The following is a 22,245-nucleotide window of genomic DNA, read 5'->3' as shown; positions in this document are numbered from 1 at the left end:
CTCAAACTCCTGAAGTTGAGTAGATTAGTGCCTTACACTATGTAAAAAATAATTAACGACCAACTCTGTTCGTGTACTTGATCTTACCTCTTGAGACTGAGTGCAAGCCTGAACAGGTCAAGAGACTAAGCTGACATAATTTTGAAAAATATCCTAGACATGAAGAAGAGCACAGACGTCGTGAAGAAGAGATGCTACGCCAGAGGGAACAGGAGGAATTACGACGACAGCAGGAGGGAGGATTTAAGCCAAATTTCATGGACAATGTAAGTACAATTCTATGGTGAAAGATGCAAAAGAATTTTATTATATTATTTTTATACTAGTTATTGAACTGCCATCTTCTTGTTGGCTGTTTTCTCTTCAGTATTTCATCGTTCTCCTGAGTGAATTGCTACATATTCAGTAGTGTAGTTACTCTCTTGTATGATGACATCACTGCTATTTTTCCTACAAGCTGGTGATGTAACACTTCCGTTAAGTGAAGATGTTCAGATACTAATTCTTTTTACTTGGGAATTGAAATGTTTCAGTAAAATAATTTTTCTAAGTGGGAGGTGATGGGAATCACCATCCTGATGTTTCCATCAGGAAGTGTGCTACTCTGCCTGAAGGTGTAAATTTTAAACCAGTTCAGGCTGTTAAGCTTGTTTGAATTACTGGTTTTGGTTTATACTTCACTTACTAAGAATAATATACTTCAGAACAAAAAGGGCAGTGTTAATTTCATATGGAGCCTAAAATCACTCTCCCTTTTTGACCCTGTGTAAAACTAGATGTGGAGAACATCCAAATCATTATTAAAGGAGACTGAAAGATTATGAAGGTGGGGGAAAATTTGTCCTCCTGCTACAATCTGTAAATTATTTATATTAGTAATTTAGGTATGCTCTGCCTCTGAAGACTCATCCTGCAGGACTGACAAAATGGTGCTATCAGAGGAGTCAGCTTCTAAATTATGTTGGTCAAAGGGTATGACTTTTTTTTCTACCGACGAGATCAGTTAAATGAATGCAAACCATGTTACAAATGCTTTTACTTTCTCATGAGTAGGATACCTTTTACTGTTACAGTTATTCCTAGTGAGGAAACAATGAATAAGCAATTCACACAATGCTCTTTTACATTATTAAAACAACTGTAGTCTGCAGGAGGGGATTTTGCTCCCCTTCACAGGTGCAACTCCATACATCAATCAGAAATGACCTGCTGGTTTCTCAGCTACTTCCTGTGAAAGAAAAACCTGTTTTATATTTTATACCATAAAATTTTCTGTAGGGTTGCAAAGAATTTATTATGTATGTTCTGAGGCATCCTAAGAGATGTTAGAAAATAAATGTTTTCCTGTTCTCAGCAGGACATTTCCCCCCTCCTCTGCCCCTTAGTGTTTTTAGTAAAGATGGGGAGGAAGCAAAATAGTTCCTTTGATTTTACTAACAGGTACCAGTTGTTTCTGCTCACTGTGTTTTGAGGGACTTGCTTTCAAAAGCAGATGGTAATTTATTTCCCTGTGTTCTCATTCTAAAAGAAAACTGCTTTCAGCACATCTTTTCTTCAGGCTGATGAAGACCAAGTATTCAGAACTCATACTGTCCTGTAGTGTGTTCCAAATACTATTAAGCATACTTGGGTAAATAGTATGTAACAGTCATCTGATGTAATTTAGAAATAGTGCTTACTGATAGTGACTTCTGTAGTGCCAAATGTGAAATTTCGTTTCAATATCTTAATGTAGCATCTTTTGGGGTTGCCTGACTTTCTGACCCTGTAAGCTACTTGTCAAAATTTCCTAGCTCATCTGTGAGATTCACACTTCTTGCTGCAGAGAGGTGCAGTAATAGGAAGCTGGGGAGCCAACCCACAGCCCTGGGATGGCAGTAGCTCCCTCAGATTTACTGCTGTTAGGACACTGTGGCCTATGTTCTGCAACTTGGAATGGGGAAAACTAGATAATGTTGGCCGCCATAGCCTTTACTGGTTTTCTTCTTACAGGTGTCTTGAGATAATAGTATTTAGTCTCTGTGCTTAAATTGCTTGCCACAGTTTGTCCATCCTTGTTGCTTATCTACATTTTTAAATTCCAAACCCTATATGAGTAGAAACTGTTAAAGTCGGTGTGCTGGACTTGGCAAAAATGTAGAATAAAAAAGGAAGAGGAGTGGTTCAAATGGAAAGCACTTCAATCACTATACATAACTTTTATGATTTCTATACATCAAATTTTTTGGAGGGGAAAGGTAAAAGGTGGAAGACTGCTTTTGCACTCTCATGCATTATTGAAATTGTGTGTTCATCTGGACCTAATTAATACACTGCAAGAATATATAGATGCAGTTTTGCAGTAACAGCTCTACCAAAAGCGTTTTAAGTTATATATAAAGGAATATAGAGTACAGGTGGTGTTGTTTAAACATCATATGAAATTAAAGTGGCATATACAATAATACATGAAAAAAATATTCTCTAGACTAGTAATTAGTATTCTAGTTGTGTCTTGCCTTAGGTTTTACTTCTAATGCTCTTTAAACTTTAAAAGAGGAAAATTGAAACAAAATTGCAAGTGATGTGTTTACTTTCTTTAGCAACAGTTTCTCATCAGGGCAGCTGTGCGACTAAGCATGCCTATCATTTTATAGATGCTTGTTGTTATATGTTTTTAGATAACTGCAGTTATGTAGTGTGAATGGGAATTGAAAAAGCCTTTGCATTTTGCAGCAGACAAAAACTGTAAACCTTTTCTGGAGATTGCAAAATGACACATCAAATCTGATTTCCACTTATAATTTCTTATACAACTAATTTGTTTTTATTTGTTCTTACTAATACTTGTTTGCCATGAACAGATTCCATCTTGCACTTACTTCTACTCTCAGATTACCACTATACATGTACTGAGAAAGTTATTGTCTATTTTCAGAGGTTAAAAGTTGACTCTTGGTGAGAATTAAATTTTTTGATACTGTTGGATAGTTTTTTACCATTCGGGTCTTGATAAGCTTTTTTGGCATAATACTGACAACATATTGAAGTCTTCTGACAACATTTTATTTAGTAGGACAATAATAATTGTTTCTAATCCTTGTTTTTGTTTCTTAAAAGCTTTGAAAAGTAAGCTTCTTTCAATTATATCCTATCACTTTTTACTGGTCAGTCTAAAACAGGAAGATAAATGGTAAGTGTGATGGCAACCAGAATTGGACCCTCTTATATAAGGCTGCAGGATTAGGCTTTCCCATTGAAAGTTTTTTTCTGTCTCTTTTCCCTAACTAACTAAACTTGGATTTTTAAAAAATATAGCTACTTTAGAAAAACATCTTGTAGTCAAGTTTAGTGCAGCTACCAGTTATTTGATTTTGTTACAGATGATAAAAATATTTTCAGTGAGAAGATTTCTTTTCCTGAAGTATTCTTGTTGCTGCTGATGATGTACATTACAAATTTGATTGCATTGATTGTTAATCTCATGGGCAGCCTGGTGATGCCTAAACAATTTATTAATCTAGTTGTGTGATCTCTACTAGATAAATTATTAATAAACACTTTCATACTGGATAGGGTTTTTCCCTTCCTTTCTAAAAGTCAGTTAGTTGAAATGTGCTGTTGTAGCTCAATAATTTATATGCATTCTGATTTCACAGTGGCTTAATTGGGAAACTTGTTTTCCAGTAGTATTTTGCTAATTTTTATTTTGCATACATTCTTCTGGCTGAAAGAGGAACTTGCTGATGGTGATTTATTTTTCAACAGCACAAATATTTTTTAAAAAGAAAATACTTCTGAGTGCCAGTAATACATTAATTATTTGAACATGCAATGGTTATTATCCAGTTATGGATGGCTTGCTTAGATTTACATTGTTGAATCTCAATCAGAGCTGTTTTACAAAACAATTCCAGTTCCAAGACATGCTTTTATTCATGTCACCAACTTAGTGGCTTGGATTTGGTATACTAAAGTAGTTTCCATGTGTCTAAAACAGAGACCAAAATATATAGGAGTCGTAGTCCTAGTTTTGGTGTGCATGGATTTAATTCTGTAGTAACACTGTGAAATAGTGTTGGGTGGGTATTGCACTTAGTGAAACAATAGCTGCAATACCAGCCTAAAATTTACAGCTCTTCTAACTGATGGTTTAAAGAGGGAATTGAGACTTCTGGATGTCCTTGCCCACCTCCCTCCAAGGAAAACCCCTTTTTGAATGTGTAAGGGACTGTTCCTTGAGAATTCATCAGTTTCAACTTCTGAATGCTTGCTGTTTTTTCATGTAAGACTTTGTATATTAAATACTTTTCTTTTTAATCTCATAGTCTTTTCAGGAATTATTTCTAGATGTTATTTTGCTTTCCTTTAGTTTTTCTTGCAGAGGCACTGTTCTCAAGTATGTTGAGTAATTATCAGCATAAAGTGTCAGCTGCTAAAGCAGTGGAGGTGCTCCAACAGCAGTGGCTGTAGTGGACTTGGATCAAACGCTGTAAGACAGATGAGAGCAAGAAAGTAAAAAAGCACATTGCAAAACAGCAATGAAGTTTATAGCTTTAGGAATGCCATCCCAACATCATTTTTGTTCTAAGAATTTGGTCCTTTGGAGCAGTTTATAAATGCAGTTTTCCATTTCTTACTGTTTGGAGCCCTATTGAGGCATGTCTTATCCCTCACTTCTATGTTCACTTGCAGGTTAAGCATTAGATGTGTTTGAAACAAGATTATCAGTTAGATTTCTTTGAACTTCACTAATTCAGGAGTAGATTTCTGCACTTCTTGCCTCTTTAAGTAAATAGAACTGTGTTTTCATCCCATCTTCTCATAGCATTGTGCCCAAAAGCTCCAGTAATGTAAGCAGTTGGAATTTTCACTGAATGGTGAATTGTTTCCTACCTTACTCAAAACTAAACTAAGGCAGATGCCCAATAAAAAAATTAATAAAACTTTTCTAAGAATCTTTTCAAATTTGATATGTTTTCTAACAATAAATGTTGGTTATTTTATCCTGACAGCCTCATATACATAATGAAGCTAATGGTGGTGAAGTTTTTTGAGTTTGTATGAATAAAATCTCAATTTCTTACTCCTTTATAGAAGCTCTTTTATAGAGCGTGATTGGGTGAGATGAATTGCATCCTTACTGTAGTCCAGCATACATAGCTCCTGTGTGACGCCTGAAAGGCTTTTTAAGGTAAAACTAGCTTGGAAAAAGACAAATCATTAAATGTAGAACGAAAAGACACCACCCTGACAAAATACTCCTGCTTTTCTTGGCAGTGGTTTTACTTAAGCAATCAAGTTTCTTCCTATGCGTAAATCAACATAGGATAGGCCTTTGAGCAAGCAGTTTATAAATATGCAGTTTGTGTTTTTGTGGGCAGTCCTAGTTTTGGCAGTAGCACTAAACTATTTTTATTTTTTCAGGAGTGATATGCATCAGTAGACAGATTCATGCATTTCTTCTGTTCCTTGGTGTTTCAGATACTAAAGTTGTTGCTTTGGGCAAGAATAAAACTTCCTTAACAAGCCTTAAAATACTCAATTTATATTATTTTCAGAAACTAAATAAATTATTTTCAGTCTTTAATTACATTGTCTGTCAGGTAGAAAAAACTATTTAACTGTCATATCTGCTTTTAGTATGAAAAAGCATTTTACATGAAAATCAATCCAGAACTTCAGGTATCTTTTTGTAACATATTATGTGCTTATATACATTAAATGAAGGTATTTGTGGAATAAGGTCTTTTGCTTGTAAGTATTTCATGATCATTTTAGGATGGTTCATAATTGGTTTTGTAGGTCATGTTTTTATGTATGTCAAGGATGCTACTTAAAGTAATTTTTCAGTAACGGAGCAAATAATTGTTACAATATTATGTTTCATTTGTAACTTTATGTTTCTGTATGTGTGAACTGTGAGTATTTAGGCAATGTGATATTTTCGTGTTACGTTTAGGAGACTAATCTTTTGCTCTGTTGCAGTCATCTTCTAATGTTTGCACAAAGTGCTTTGGAAAATACTAATATGTACTTTATGTGAACTTGCTAATAGAACAAGCGACTATTCACAATTAATTTTTATACTTTAATGTGCTGTCAAGTGTGCATAAACCTCCAGTATGAATTTAGGTGCTGTGGTACTGCTTTTAAGCTTTCCCAAATTTGTTCTTTTCTACAGTAATTGATAAAGAATTTTCTGTTAATATTCTTTAGAATATCTGGTTTTGTTTATAACCTTACTTTCTCTCAGTAAGTTGATGATGAAGAAACTAAAATAACACTTTCCAGATGCTGCTTATGGAATGGCAAAATGACATTAGTCTTTGTCAGTCTTGGTGTTTCATGAGGCCTCAGCTGTAGCAGATGCCATTTTTGTTCAATTATTGATAGAGGGACCTCCAATGCATCTGTGCTTGTTTATAGAATACTCCATCTGCATACTTAACTTTTGCTGTTTCATGGATTTTACAGATAAAAATGAAAAAATTTAATCAAGAGCAGATTTAATAAGTCTATATTCTGTATTTTAATATAATTTTTGAAAATTGTTGCTGCTCACAATTTAAACAAAATCTACTTATTCAACTTAAGTTACTTGAATAGAGTTCTTCAGTTTTTCATATTCTGACAAGTAAGAATAAGGCTTTTATAAATAACTTAGAAAAATTCTTTGATGTGTTTGATAAATGCCGTATATATTTGAAGAAGCTAAAATTAATGTTTGCCTTAATAATTTTCATTTTTTCTTCCTCAGCTACTGGAGTTAAGTTTGACTTGGAGTTTGTACACGTATTTACCCAGACTAAGAAGAAACTAACTTTCAGTTTCAGTTGTCTGCTTGGTACCTATTTCAGACTCATCTACCTCTCTAAATCCTATGATCTTGCTTGGTGGCCCTGAGACTTGTAACCAAAATAAGTTCCTCTGCTTAGAAAAGTTTGTCTTTGCTCAAGGGATCTGTGTTTAAAGAAAGAATAAAATGCCCAAGAAGCAATAAATGAAACTTCTGTAGAAATACTATTTTTGGATGTGAGGAAACCTGTTAATGCGTATGTAGCATAGTGTGAGGGAAGCCTGTTTAGCGACCTGGTTTCTCTCTCAAGCTAGTGCCTTCCAAGTTGTTTTTTTTCTTAATGTGACCTTTTGCTTAGCCTCTAACATTTTGCTTCAGTTGCTCTCACAGAGCAGAAAATTTTAATAGTGATAGTGCAGTAAACCGATAGAAATAGAAGCAAATAGAAATTAACTTAGTGCTGTTGCCTGTCTACTGATACCAGGCTGTTATTTTTAAAATTAAAATATTTATGACTTTTCTCATGAATATTTCACAAGCCTCCTTGTCAAAGTAGTTTTTCTCTTGTTATTGGAGGTAGTGCTTGTTTTGGGTTATTAAATCTTCCATGAGGAAAATGGAGTTTAAATCTGATACTTCTGTCTTCCTTCAAGTACACTTTAATTGTGCAGAGGTTGGGTATTACTTTCCAATTAATTAGCACTTTTAATAAATAGTGGGTTCTGGTAAGATGACGAGTTTCGGTAGAGCTGGTTTGTAACTGTAATGATGGGGAGTTCAATAGAAACTAAAGCTTGAAGAGTCAATTAAATATGGCTAAGGTTTGCCATTCAAAGATGTTTCTGCCTGAACATAATCTTAAAATCATAGCATGGTTTGGTTTGGAAGGGACCATTAAAGGCCATTTAGTTCATTGCCTCCTGCAATGAGCAGGGGCATCTTAAGCTACTTAAGGTTGCTCAGAGCCCCATCCAATCCACTCCTTAATGTTTCCAGGGATGGGGGATCCACCACCTGTCTGGGCAACCTCTTCCAGTATTTCATTGCCCTCACTGTAAAAAATTTCTGCCTTGGATCTAGTGGGGGGTCTATCCACTATTAGTTTAAAACCATTACCCCATGTCCTATCACAACGGGCCCTACTTAAATATTTGTCACCATTACGATTTCCTACAGTGGCTTCTGGCTCATTAGTTTAGGCTTAGAATTGTGTGGGATGAAAGAGTGTTTGTATTAGTTTTGTTCTATATGTGATATGAAGCACACTGCTCTTACTACAGGTCCCAAATGCAGTTTGGGTTATCTGCTTGTGACAGGAGAGCTGGTAGTTTTCTGTTCCAAATGCAGTTACATGAAAGATCCAAAAAAGACAGTATGATGTTGAAATTAGGTTCTTCAGGCTTTGTTTATCTTCTTACATGCTTCTGGTTTTTATAATACATTTTAAATGTTATTTACTTACAGAGTCTTCATGTTTGTTTCTCCCAGCATGTCTGAATTATTAAACATTTCTTTTAACTACAGGGGAACTTCTGAGTTTAGGTGAGAACCAGCTATTCATGTTTGTCCCTATTGTTTGGGTGGTCCCCATTGTGTCCCTAACATTAATTCTGACCTTTGGGTCTATTGTACATAAATAAAATACTAGTTTTTGTTGGATATTTTTGATGAAACCAGATACTGTAGCTTAAGAGTGTGTGGACTTGGGTTAGGGTATTTAGCTAGAAAGCAATGTTTTTTAATCTGTTTGGATTTATTCTGATGACCAGTTTCTTAAATTTTTGATGCAAACGCTAGAATTGCCTGGTAGAATGTATTATTTTCATCAGTCAGAACTTTGTTTATGTAAATGACAAGCATCTTCCTCATTCAAGTCTGCCTCATATTGTTCCAGTTTTACCGGAAATGGCCTACAAGTTGTATAAAATAACTGTGCAGCTTGGCTTCATGCAGAAAGTTTCTCTGATGCTTCTCTGTTTATATTTCCGTATGTTTTAGTGTGCTGTATGTGTGGACAGGCCATAAGTTAATTGGAGAAATCTTAAACATTGTACTATTCTGGTTGTAAGCAACATCCATAACATGTATAAAAGACACTGTATGGGTGCTAGAAGTTTCTCCTACAGGACTTCTTTGTAGCATTGCAAGACTTTGGCTTTCAGTTTCTTTTTGACAAATACTTGCATATTCTAATTACTTGGCTACTTAAATTAGTTATGAGATAGCAACTACAATTGGACTGGTTTTTATGTTATAATTTAGTTGGCATATATAATATCTACTTGGTGAGGAAAAATTGTTAGTACAGAAGTCTGGCAAAGAGTCACATTTAGTGCACTGTGGCTATAACTAGTGGTGCTTTTAAGTTGATTTTGCAGTCTTATAGTTGACACTTCAATTAAGAAGTAGATTTTCACATAAACATTCCATGATAAAGGGTGTTCTTGGCTGATTAATTCTTCTACGTAAAGATCGATGACTTTCACTACGTCTTATCTTGAATCTTGCATTTGGGGAAAACTCTTCTTTTGACTCAATCCAGTGTTCACTCTTTTTAATATTTGTATAGATTTGGGTTTTGGGCAAGGAAAATGTAACAATTTGGGAAATCTAAAATGCAGCATTGTTCTATAAAACCTGATTTTCAATTTAATATTTTAGTGCATTTCTGCGTGAGGGTACAGTTAGCCCAGTCTTTGTTGCCAGTTAAGCAGTACTTCAAGTCAACACCCACCATGGTAAATAGTGGAGTGTATCTTGAATAATTTGTAACCTGCCAGGTTGTCTGTTTTGATATTTATCCATTCTTGACATTTCTTCAGCTCATATAAAACCAGAATAATTCTAAGATGCCACATGAAATTATCTAATATGCCTCCGAAGATATGAATGTATTGTGAATGTAGTGTAATTGTTACATGTCTCGGTTGTGAACTTGGTCATTTGATGTATATTTCTTCCAGAAAGTACTTTTGTGGGTAAGTAAACAGTAAAGTGCCTTTGAAAAATCATTTGTATTGTGTTAAGCCATTGATCTGTATTTAATTTATATTTTTAATTTCTTTACTGTTACTGAAAAGAGGAGGCTAATAGAAATGGGAGAAATGTTTTTTATGTGTTGGTTCCATGAATCTAAGGTGGCTCTTAAGTCCAGCAGAAGCAGATTAGTTGGCAGAATTGAGAAGGTTGCTATTAAGGGAAGTGATGTAATCTTACTTTTCAAAGGATTTCCAAATCTGTTGAAGGTGGTTACCTTCTCTAAGCACCTTTGTCTTGTGAAAAATTATTTCTGAATTTTAGCTTAAAATATTTGAGATGCAGATTTTTACCTTTCTTATGAGCCTTAGTTGTTAAATAAAGGGGAAAATCTGCCAGAATACCTTTATACTTGTTTTCTCTTAATCATCAACAGCAAAGACATTTGGGAAAAGTATCCTTCTTTGCAGTTACATCCTCAGAGAGTGCTTCATATACAGTGAAGGGATATGGTAGGATTTTTCTTTACCTGAACAGATGATACAATGATGATTGGAGGCATGGCATTAAAATGTTTGGATTTTGTTCCTAGCAACTGTGTGTATATATATATATATATATATATATATGCAGTTTGTTTAGGGCCTGATTTTACCTTCTGTGTACATTATTTTTTTGGGATGATGAATAACTTTTACAGCAGAGAAAACGAAATACATTTTTAGTCAGTTTTATAGATATTGTATATACAATGTTTTACTGTATTTTAACAAATGGAAATAAGAGAGGTGGGAGAAAAACTCACAATTATATTAATACAGTGGCTTAAATGCAATATTAAAATTGTGAAGGAGCAAGTAACTGCAAGACAAAATAATGAAGCAGAAAAGATGTGAATTGCAATATGGAACCAAGTTCTATAATCAACAGGATAGGTTCCATGGCATATCCTGGCTTCTTTTAGACTATCTTCTTTTTTGTTAACAAGTTAGATTGTAATTTGAGTTTTTGACGTGGAATACATTCCAGAAGTATGAGTTCTTATGTAAAACAAAGCTGTTGCATTGGTGTGTGTTAAATAGTATTGTCTTTAACCTTTAGGATTAACCATTTCTTTAATCTTTAGGACTATTAAATGTTGCTGGTTAGAGATGTATCTCCTAAAGGTCTTTGTATTGAGAGTCATATTAGTGCAATTAAACTGCTTTCTTTTCCAAAACTGTCAGTGTAGACCTGACTTAAACATCATGTGAGGATTGATGCATTAAAAGGAAGCTAACTTTAGTTGAGGTTGGGTTTTGCATCCAGCTGTAAGAGAATGACAAAACCAAAACATTCTGGGAGGTTCACAGTTGTTTAACACTTTACTGTCAAAAAGCCCTCCCAAAACCAGCAAGTTGTGTATTTTGCAAAGTAGAAGCTAATTCGGCCTTAACAAAGACAGATCTTGAACTGTATTCCATTTTGTGAAGATCAGAAATGGCTGGTATTAAAATAAAGGTGAATGTGAGACAATATGTAACTGTGTAACTTTCTGAAAACCATTTCTCCTAAATCTGTGAAAACAGAGTATGTGTGCTCTTTCTGTCACAGACAAAAGTGCAATCCATTTCTGTCTTTTACAGTGTTAGGGTTAGGTGATGCACTGAAAGGCTTTTCAGTACTTAGTTAATGAAGTTGGATAATGGAGTACTCTCCTACCCAATGTTTTATTAATCTGTGTAAAATATACGGGGATATGTTACAGGGTGTATTAAGACAGATGTTTTTATTATGTTGTGGTAGCTGTCTTGCACATGAATATAAATTTAGTATTAGATTTTATTACAGTATACCTGTGATTTTAAGACATTGTTCAAGGTAATACAAGGTTCTTTTGTATTTTTAAAGAATAACTTCAACTTACAATAGTAAATACTTTGGAGTAGTTTTAATTACATTTGTTTAATGTTGGATGTTTTTTCTCTGTGGGGTTTAGCTGCTGAGGACTATCCTCAGCAACTGATGCAGAAGGAAAATGAGACCCTACAGAAGTTGAAAACTGTTTGTTCTCAGAACTAAAAGAAGAGAGCAAAGATGTAGTGCAGAGAGGTTTTCCACAAATACATTGCTATACTTTTGCTGATAGTTTTAAAAGAAATTCCCCTATTCTAGTAAAACTCATACTTCCTTTGCAACCTTACTGAAATAAGGGAAATACTTACAAAATGCACTGGATTAGTAATAATTTTTTTTTCTGTAATTATAGTTTTTACTACCATTAGGAGTGTTTTCCCAATTTGTAGCATTTACTGGAATATGTGTATCTGATTTTATTTCATGCAATGTGTATTCCTGATTTTGCTGATGTGATACTTTTTTACTTTTTTTACTTTTTAGGGTTTTTTAGTGTTGTAACTTAGTGAGTCATCTCCATCAGCTTTATTCCTGACTTGAATCAGAAAGCAGTAAATTGCCTTTACCTCCTCTAGCTGTCTTAGTGTGTTTTCATTTGGCTTCCTATTTAAAAAAAGGACTCTATAGTTTACTGCATGCTGTATGCTTTATAGCTACATTTACTTTCGTTGTTATCTAGTTTAAAGTATTTGTGTAGCTGTGAAGTAAGAGAGCGTATATTTTTCTAGACTCTAGGGTGAGTGCTATCACTCAGTTCATAGTTTTGAGTTTAGGCTGGAAGACATTTCTGGAATCATGTAGTATGATGCCCAGCTCAGAGTAGGGATCAGCTCTGAATACAGACTTCAGTGCTCAGGAACGCATACAAATTGTGTATTTTGAAAGGTCTTTTTTTTTTTTTTCATTTAAAATTACTTACTGCTATTATATGAACTGTGTGGGGATAATGCAACTTCAGGATCTTGCATAGAGATCTTAATTGAGGAACAAATCAAAGAGGGAAGGGTGACTAGAAGGGGTGGATGGAAGAGAAGCCTTTTATTACTTTAACTTCTTGCCAGCAGCTTGACTTCCAGTGAACTTGTTACTGGAGTGAAATAGTAGATTATTCTGAGGAAAAGACAAATAATGCAGAATCAAAAGTATCCCCCAAATTCTAGTTTTGATTGCTAACTATCAGCTTTAATAACTTGTATGATTTATGTCATTAAAATATAGATGTCTTTCAGTGAGTTACAATTTATGTAAGGTTTAAGGGCCTTATGCCACCTCAAGAGGTTTTTGGAAATAATTTTTCTTTTCTAGAAGGAACTTAATGAAATAAACTACACTAGAAGGGAGTAATGAATTCTGGTAAGAGGTACAGAAATATCATACCTGTTTTGACAAAGATACAGTCCATTACAGAATAAAATTCGTTTTTTGTGTTAATGACAAGTGAGAATCAACAGCACTCTTGATTGCATTTTGCACTACACACACAACCTAGATAAAGTGCTAATTAAACTATTGATTTTAATTTTCAAGTTTATGAGGCAAGTGTTCTTTTCTTGCTAAGGCATTTTTTGGATCCCGTGTCTTAGCATTATTGAGGTTACTATATTATGAAATGTGAGTAAATAGTTGCATGTTAATTGGAAAGTGCATCTTCTGGCCACCAAACCCTTGAAAACTGTCGTCTTAACATTTCTGTTGATAGCGTGCTTTTTGCTGTTCTAAAATTTTCCATGCTATGTTTAGTTCATACCATAATTTTTGACAGCTTTGTTACCATGAATATTGCATCACTTGGAGACAAGATTAATTTTCTCTGGGCTGCTGCAATTGCAAGGCCTATTTTTAAGGAAAATAGTAGCACTGGTTTGTCAGTTAAAAAAAATCAGATTTATGACTATTTGTATTTTTACTTGCAGTGTGAGAAGGAATTTTCATCTGATACATTGTCCTGTATCAATTCTTAGGTGTTTTTCAAAACATTTAGTTTCATGGTTTTGTAGAACAAATTAAAATATAGTGTAATATATTTAACAAACTCAGAAGAATCATCTTGGCCGTTCTCTGTATATTTAGACTTCTCTGTCAGTGGTGATTGAGTTGTAAGAACATAGCACATGATAACGCCTCAAATACTTTGGAAATCTGGTTTCAAATACTTGGTAAAAAGGGGAGAATCCATACTATATTAAATGCAAAATACATATTTTGAAAACGGAGTGTATTCAATATTTTGGTGTAGATCTACTTTTTACATTTGACATTAAAATTAGTTAGAATTGTGAGAAATACAATCTTTAATGCTTCTCTCTAAAATAATTAGCAAGTATAATCCTATAGTTGCCATTGTAGCAGTTTTTCTAAAAAGATTACTCAGATGAATTGGACCTTTTTGAAGGTTGTCTGCATTAGTAAATTCTGAAGTATTTTACAAGAATCCTGGCAACAAATAACTTGGAAAGGTTTGAGTTGTGTTTTTTGGTTTTGAGTTGAGAGATGTTTTTTGTTTGCTGACTTTGTTTTTTTGATAATGTTTTTTTCGGGTCTTCAGAAAGTTTAACTTACTCTTTCCTACATATTCTTTGTCTTATGGCTTTCTTTTCCCCCTATAATAGCATATCATTTGTTTTTCTTGTTCTCTTCCTGTTAAGATTGTTTTCCTAGGTACGGGTGACTTCAGAGGTTCTTAATCACCCCACGTATTTCTCTCTTAAGAGTTTAGCCCTGTTCTCGTGCTGCTCAGTTTTAACTCCCTGTTATGGGTAGTTATGGGTGGCTTTGGGGAAGGGGCTGAAGCAGGTTGCTACTGAACAGAAGAATGGGAAGTCATATAGTGAGGAGAAGCAGCTCTGAGAAGGTAACACTATCATCTGCAAAAGGCTTGAGTATCCGAAAATGAACCTCTCAGGAGGGCTGGAATTACCAACCAGCACTGGTTCAGCTCTTCTGTCAAACTGCCTGTGTATTCCTTTCTGTTATATTTTGGGCAAAACCCATGGACTAGTTGACCTACCTTACCTGTAGTAACATGGTTATGCTCACATAGTAAAGAGCTGTCTAGGACACGATTTGTGTGTGACAGGACTGAATTTTTATTACCACCCAGGTCTCCTCCAGATAGATGTTTGAATATCTGATTCTAATGACATTAATGATATGTACTGCTGGTTAACATTTGAAATTGACTATTTTCTCTGACAGGAAGTGTAAATTTGCTAATTCTGTGTTAGGAGTACAGGAGAATTTCCCTGTGCTGAAAAATCAAGGGAACATGATATATTTTGAACATGGAACAGTAAGAATAGTTAGAAGTAGCAGCAGCATCTTAATCTTGCAGGTGTGTTGATAAAGTAGTAGGCAGCAGAGACCTTAAGGCACATTTAGGGATCTTGATTCTACAGCTGAAATGTTTTTTATACTGTATTAATTCAACACTGAAGTTAAAGCTAAAAAAAATGGCAAATAATGACTTCATGGTTTTTCTTACAAATGTTAAACTAGACCAAAAAAAGGGAGGTTCTACCCGTCTTTTTCTGTACTTCAGTGAACTGAAGAGTGGTAGCATTTCAAGGTAGCATTTAAAGATTGGTAGGAGGAAGACTAGTGTGTTTTTTAAAAAAAGTGTACATCAGAGCTTGCATATACTTCTGTCCTTTACAAAGAAAAGAAATTCTAGTAACTAGTGCAGCTTTACAGTTCCATACTTAACATCCTTATCTAGCCAGTATTGTACTTGGCCTTGCCTAATGGCACTTGTCACATTAAAAAAACCCCAAATACCAATCAACTTGCAGTTGAACCTGAGATGAATCAAGTAAATTATGTGCCTACTGTAGAGTCTGGTACTTAGCTTTGTAGCTGAGTTTCTCACAACTGTTCACGACGTGTCTGGTTTTCACACAAGGATACAGGTGTGCATGTGTGCTCACACTGTCTAGTGTAAACTGGTAGCCATGGTGTTCCTTTTGGTCTAGGGATTGACAGTAGGGATGATACACCACTTTCCTTTCTACTTTCTTATGTCAAGACTGAGGTGTCCAAGCAGACTAATAATCAGTAAGGTTGTATGCTGATTTTTGACTAACTCATGGCAGTTTATGGGTATGATTGATCCCAGCAGGGCTGCTGATTTTACTTAAAATGCCAATTACTGTTACTGTGAAAGGTCTGTCAAAGTAGCTGCATGTTCTCTAATAAATTTCTAGCATGGGTTCTAGGTTGAGAGGAAGAGATCCTCCTTAGTGTTCCATCAATGGCCTTTTTTAGCTAGATCTTAAAACCTGCCTGTGTCTTTTAGTTACGAGGCCTTGTTTTTCCTCTCCACATTAAGCCATATTCTTTTGAAAATAGTGTGTGCTCTTCTGATGTTAAGTACTTTTTCTAGGTTAATTTGAGTTACTACAAACAAAACTGTTGACCTGAGAGCTCTTTATCATATATCTTGTGGCAGTTTCCTATAGCAGGATATTTTTGTAAACCTATTGGTTCTGTTCTGTCATATAGTGGTGTCTGCTGCTTCAAGTGGCTGAAGATAGAAGACTCATTTTTGGTATCCCAAATATGATTGACCAAACCAGACTTTTGTGAACCTGTACAAATACTATGAATGTATTTTGATTTATTAATATTTCCATGTAAAAGTCACTTATAGACTGATTTAGTTGCCTAGTATGTGGATTTGTTTTCAAAGTACATCCGAATGTAGGCTCTTAAATCTTAAGTGGAATGGTTTTTCAGAATGAGGTAAATTTTTTTGTGTTTTCTTATTCTCAGCATATGTGTGTTTACTCAAGAGCAGAATACTTGTTCACATTCCTGTAAAAAATTAAGGAGAATTTTTAAAAATAAATTTCCTTAGTTTTTGTTTTGAACTGTGATTCTTTTTCTATTTAATCTTTTTGATGTAAACAGTAATCCTAAAATCCCTTGGAATTGTCTCTGATAGAGCATTTTGTTTTCCCATAAGTGATTATTTGGGTGATACTCTGGGTACTATTCTTTGAGTATTGTTTAACAGCACGCCTTGGTTTATGTTTAGTAATGTCAGAAATCTTTTGCTGTTGGGTGACTGAGCATCAATTGAATCTGGATCAATTTGATGTGTTATTTGTCTGTTTAGTGTAAATGCATGTTACAGTTTCTGGTGATACTACAGTTTTATGCTGCTTTAAAAGGATGGTTAGTATCTGAACTAACATCAATAGCAAAGTATAATTCATTAAAAAAATATGCCACCACCAAGTTAACTCACAACTATTGGAAAAATAATGAATTGGTAGGTTGAATTTATGTACCCCAACATAATATATCCAGGCTTGGTTTTCAATCAACGCAAGTGTTTTTGTGTCATGAAATCAGAGTATTATTGAACCACAGCCTTTAAGCAAGTACTGTAGTAAGACCTGTTTATTTACAGGTAAAATAGAAACATATTTATTAATTAAAAACACTGTGTGAAGATGGATTCATTTGCAGTTGTTCACGTATCTGGGAGCTTTAGACTGCTGCATCTGATAAATGAAACTTGGGATATTTAATCTTTAATATGCAAAAATGTACGGCATTGTTATATTGAACTTATTAATCCATTTGGTATTATAGAAACCAGGAGTATAATTAGCTTCATTCCTTGTACTATTTTTAATCAATGGAAACTTTTGAAACTTTAACATTTTTATTTTCATGGAGTGAATGGGAATGTTTTAAGTTCTAAGAATGATAGGTTGACCATGAAAACTATGTTTACTTTCAGAGAGAACAGGAAATGAGAATGGGTGATATGGGTCCTCGTGGAGCAATAAACATGGGAGGTAGGGATCTGAAGGAAAAAGGCTTCTGTAATGTAAATTTTTTTTTCTTTGGGACTGTACATGTTACTCAAACACTCTTAATTAAGTAATTAAGGAGTAAGCAATATTAGGAAATAAAAAAACCCCACCTCCTACCCCCGGTGTATCTTAATTGCTTTGACTATACATGGCAAAAAATGATGTGCAAGTTGAACAAAAATCAGGGAAAGGTGATGCTCTGGGAGTTACCTGATACAAAAGAGGAATTTTATGTTAAAAAAATATTTGGCATTATTTTGGAGTGACTACCTATTCAGAGAAATTGTGACTGTCATTGCATGCAGTGAAATGATGTAGAGGTTAAAATTGGCAAGTTCTTCTTGACATACTTTGTGAGATAAATGGATAACGTGCTTAATGTTCTACCAGTTTGCTCCAAGTCTCTATTTGCAAGTATTCTCAGTTAGCTCTTGCAACTTAAAATACTGTCACTGCTAAAAACTATTACTGTGTAATCTAGAAGAGTATAATAACTAGTGCTTGCTCCATATATGCAGACTGAAACAATTTGGAATCTTACTTACCCAGAATATCTGCTTTTAAACAAGAGTGAAGATATTTCTTCAAAATCACCAAATCTAACTAAACTGTGTGAATTGTTAATCTATTGGAAGCTTCCTAATGGTAATTTAAAATAAAGGTATAATTAAAAGAAAAGTAATAAAACTATTTCCCCCTATATTTTAAACTTGAGAGTACATGTAAAACTTAGTAAACATTTCACTTGACCTTTTGAGTATTGTGAATTTATAGAGTAATGAATCTGCTTTTCAGATTTTAAAACGGATTATTCACAATGTCCTTGCATTTATTGAGACTTATTTATGGCTGAAAAATAAAAATAGGCTTGTGCATTCAGGGATGATGAAAATTATTAAAAAAAAAATCTGAAGAAAGACATTGTGCAGTTATTTACAAATATTAAACTGAATCATAAATTAAAGCTTAATTTTTTTATTTTATAGTTGTACTTTTGCATATTATTGCAGCATACTTGAAAATTTCGTTTAATTAGAAGACTTCATAAATATTGATACTGTGCCAGTTGTCCAGATCCACAAGATAACACTTTTTACATGCAGATTTTAAATGTGTATTTACTGCAGTTCTTAACAATGATGTTATTGGTCTTGCTTTCTAAGTTTTATGTTAAGACTTGATTTTAAACTTAATACTTTTAGAAATAAATTGTATAATTCCAAAAATGTTATAGTAACACTGAACTGCTATTTTAAAGTATCCATAGCAAATAAGTGTAGCATTTATTTCTGTAGAGCCTGGATTTTAAGTTCATTTCTCCAGCATATTAACTCCACTGGTACAACCAAAATAGTTGCTCCCAAAACCTTGCAGTAGACCTTTAAATAGTATGTCTTTTGTTGTTGACAGTAGCATCCTTTGTCAACATTTCTGTTGGAATTATAACTTTATTTTTAACTGACCTTACCTGTGCCATTTGTGACTTTTTATAACGTGGGACTGAGGGAGCTCATGATAATTTCCTTAGAAAGCAGAGTACCTCTGTGGCAGATTTAATAAGTTTTGGGCTGACTTGTGCAGAACTGCTCGTTTTTACAGCTTTCTGTGACAAACAAGTTCTGAGAGAATATGTATGCCTCATCAGAGCACTTAACTGGATCCGTAGTGCTAAGTACAGAGTATAAACTTTAATATAGAAAAGGCTTTTTTGGGGAACTGTCTCTGCATTGATGAGGATTAATGACTGGCATGTTGGTGCATTTCAGACATTTAGAGTGGACTTTTTCAGCCCTTCAGTTTGCAGGAAAAAGCTTTTTTTTTAAGTGTCTGCATTGTGGCACGAACACTAATGACTGTTAGTCACTAATTTCCATCTGTTGCTGAACATGGTCCTGTAAATTAACTCCTCACATCAGTGTCCCACCAAAAAGAAAGGACAATCAAGTGGTTAGCTCTTAGGGTCTGCTTTGGAGATAGGAGGATTTTGGAGGACCTCTGACTTGCAGCTAATATATAATATACAGCTAATTGTAGTGGCCTCTCGCTGCAAGTATGCAGGGCCCCACTCTCTCTTTGCATTATACTCCATAGTTTTCCTCCTTTCAGATCTGCTTCTGCCTGAAACAGGATCAGTATTCTAGAGGTTTGACAGTATAGGTTGCTATATGCCACCTGGGTGCATTTGTATGATATGGAGCATGAGAACTTTGTTGCAGCTGACAGATAAGTGACAGTACCTGTGAGTGGCCAGCTGGCTCAGTTTAATTAGGCTGATAAACAAGCCAATAACAAGTAATTTAGCACTTAGTTAATGGTGCTACTGCCTGCACTAAGTGCTGCTACTGTCATGATAGTCCTGCAGAGTGCCTCTAGCCTCTGAGAATAAAGGTTTCTCCTTACACTGGCAGTTTACACTTCTTTTCCTTCTATACTAACTGAATGGGTGACAGTAAAAAACCATTTTAGAGCATATGCTGCTGTAATTTTCTTGAATTGTAGCACGGTCTTCCACCTGCTACATGAACTGATCATGTGTATGGGTAGGTGAGAAGCATCCAACCTGAGTGTACCTTTGCTTTGACTTAGTGTTATGGGGAGAGGTTTGGGAGTTATTCATTACTAAGCTCAAAGACTTCTGCTTTTCAAAATTAGAGGATTTCTGTCACTTGTAATAAACTTGCTCAGCACTTCTCATGTGCTACTGTGTAGCATGCATTGTTTTTGCTAAGGAGTTTGTGGTTGGCATAATGTATATGATCAAACCCAGGTCTTCAATTTTAGCAGCAATATCTTGATGCCATGATTTCACTGGCTGCTGTGACATGGTGTACTCAAGGCAAGTAATACAGATGTAATTTTGCATACCTGCAGATAGTCGTAGTGCTGTATCTGTGCCAAGTAGCCTCCTTTCAATGATGTGTATTTATATATTCGTTACTAAAAAAGTGCAGTTGTGCTGAGAAGTGAGAGGGTTTATTTTTAAAATATAAACAACAGGCTTATTAGTTTAACAACATGTCAGATTTCTTTATATTATTAAAGTGTGTACTTAAAGTGTACACTAAATTCAAAAGGTATGCTTTCTTCCATTATCAAATTTTGAATGCATACTTTGGGCTGAAAAGGATGGATTATTATGGGGGGGAGGGGAATGCATCACCACCAGCCTTGAAGTTGATATTTCATAATAGTAAGATGTGAGGTAGATAATCAGACCTTTTTCTTTCTTATAGCAACATGTGAAAATGCTGTGAAGGCATTTTTACCTATGTGTTATGATGTTAGTGAGGACTGGCAGAGTGATGCTTCTTAGTGTGATATTACAGCTAATGATCTCCTCAGAATATGTTTTCAAGATTTTCTTCGGCCTCTTGGATTCAGAATTTTGGAGAAGATCGTTCTGTTATTTCAAGTTCTAACAAAACTACTTAGTTTTCTGGTACCTATACCATAAGTAATTACAGCTAAATGCAAGATTTTATTTATGCTATATTACTAATAGTTGGTTGTGAAGTTGAGTACCATCCCTGTTATTGCTTAGGCTAATATACTGTACACTATATCAATTAGCATACTACTGGTAGAAGACTTCTTGCAAATGTACATTTCATCTGTTAAGATCCTGAAATAGCCAAGTTTTCTTATAGCTGCCAATATATGTAAAATCACTTGAGATTTTTGCTAATTTGTGGTGTGCATACTGCATATAGATGCAATATGAACACTTTGGTTCCTGCACCGGAACTGTACAGCTATATTTAGCTGTAAAGGTTGGGATTTTCACATGAGGCAAATTATGCAGAATAATAGAGATTATTTAAAATCTGTTTAAAAGCAGATGATTGAGATAAATGTACAGTCTCAAAGAATATGTATATTTTTTTCCAGTATTTGAATCTTGTACATTTGGCTTTTTAAGTATTGTAAATTGTTTGTTTGTTCTTGTAAAATTAAGATAGGACAGCTCTAAGTATAGATTGTTTTGCATAGATGCGTTTAGCCCAGCACCTGCTGGTAACCAAGGCCCTCCTCCAATGATGGGTATGAATATGAACAACAGAGGAACTTTACCTGGCCCTGCAATGGGTCCTGGTCCTTCCATGGGACCAGAAGGAGCTGCAAATATGGGAACACCAATGATGCCAGATAATGGAACAGTGGTAACGTATCACATATTTAATTACTTTGAATAGCTGTCATGTCTCATGGCCCATTTTTGTTACCAAAGGTATTTTCACGCTGAGTAAGAATATATTATGATCTGTTTAAAGTATTTGATAAAACCTTGTCATGAAAATAATTTGCAACCCATACGGGAAATATTTTTTTTGCTATTACTGTGAAAACCCTACTTCCCTTAGGAAAGGTAGTCTGTAAATTTAGACTTTTGCTCTTCTTTTCCTTAGTAAAACTAAATTCTGTGAATTAGCTTGTTGGGGTTTTTGATGAACAGTTAAATGTTGGAAGGTACAAAGTGTGAAGATATCTTTGTGTAAACTATTTAATTTTTTAAAGCAACTTTAGTGTTCTTTGTATTTCTTTTCTAACACTGTTAAACGCATGAGATTGACAGTAATTATGCTACTTAGAAAATCAGTAGCCAACAGCTATTGATAACTGTCATATCAATACAGGAAAAAGAATATTGCGCAATTGCCACGGGTAATAGGGAATGTCTTCTATACATCTGGAGTTTTTAATCAAGGGCAGATAGGCGATTGGGATGCAGTTAAAGCACTAGCCATTCTTGCTTTGTTCTCATAGGCAGTCATT

At 34.6% G+C, this 22,245-nt stretch overlaps 1 protein-coding gene across 12 annotated transcripts in view; it reads left to right on the top strand.

Moving 5' to 3' along the window:
- The window catches only part of PSPC1 (paraspeckle component 1), a 64,507-nt gene that overhangs the window by 11,289 nt on the left and 30,973 nt on the right, over window positions 1-22,245 (top strand). For 6 of the 12 annotated variants that reach the window (XR_007201620.1, XR_007201621.1, XR_007201619.1 and 3 more), the window contains exons 6-8: window positions 158-266; window positions 17,397-17,454; window positions 21,463-21,632. Coding sequence is in view for 7 of the 12 variants with exons in the window: in XM_048294779.1 (XP_048150736.1) it covers window positions 158-266; window positions 17,397-17,454; window positions 21,463-21,632 (337 nt within the window). In the remaining 5 variants the exon portion in view is untranslated. Of the gene's footprint in view, window positions 1-157; window positions 267-876; window positions 1,092-9,963; window positions 10,333-17,396; window positions 17,455-21,462; window positions 21,633-22,245 lie in introns of those variants that run through there. The other 6 variants (XR_007201622.1, XR_007201623.1, XM_048294782.1 and 3 more) reach the window with 3 other exon arrangements.

Source organism: Corvus hawaiiensis, chromosome 2, assembly GCF_020740725.1.
Source record: "Corvus hawaiiensis isolate bCorHaw1 chromosome 2, bCorHaw1.pri.cur, whole genome shotgun sequence".
Taxonomy (NCBI): domain Eukaryota; kingdom Metazoa; phylum Chordata; class Aves; order Passeriformes; family Corvidae; genus Corvus; species Corvus hawaiiensis.
Note: the sequence above shows the minus strand (reverse complement) of the source record. Positions and strands in the feature narration are given on the sequence as shown.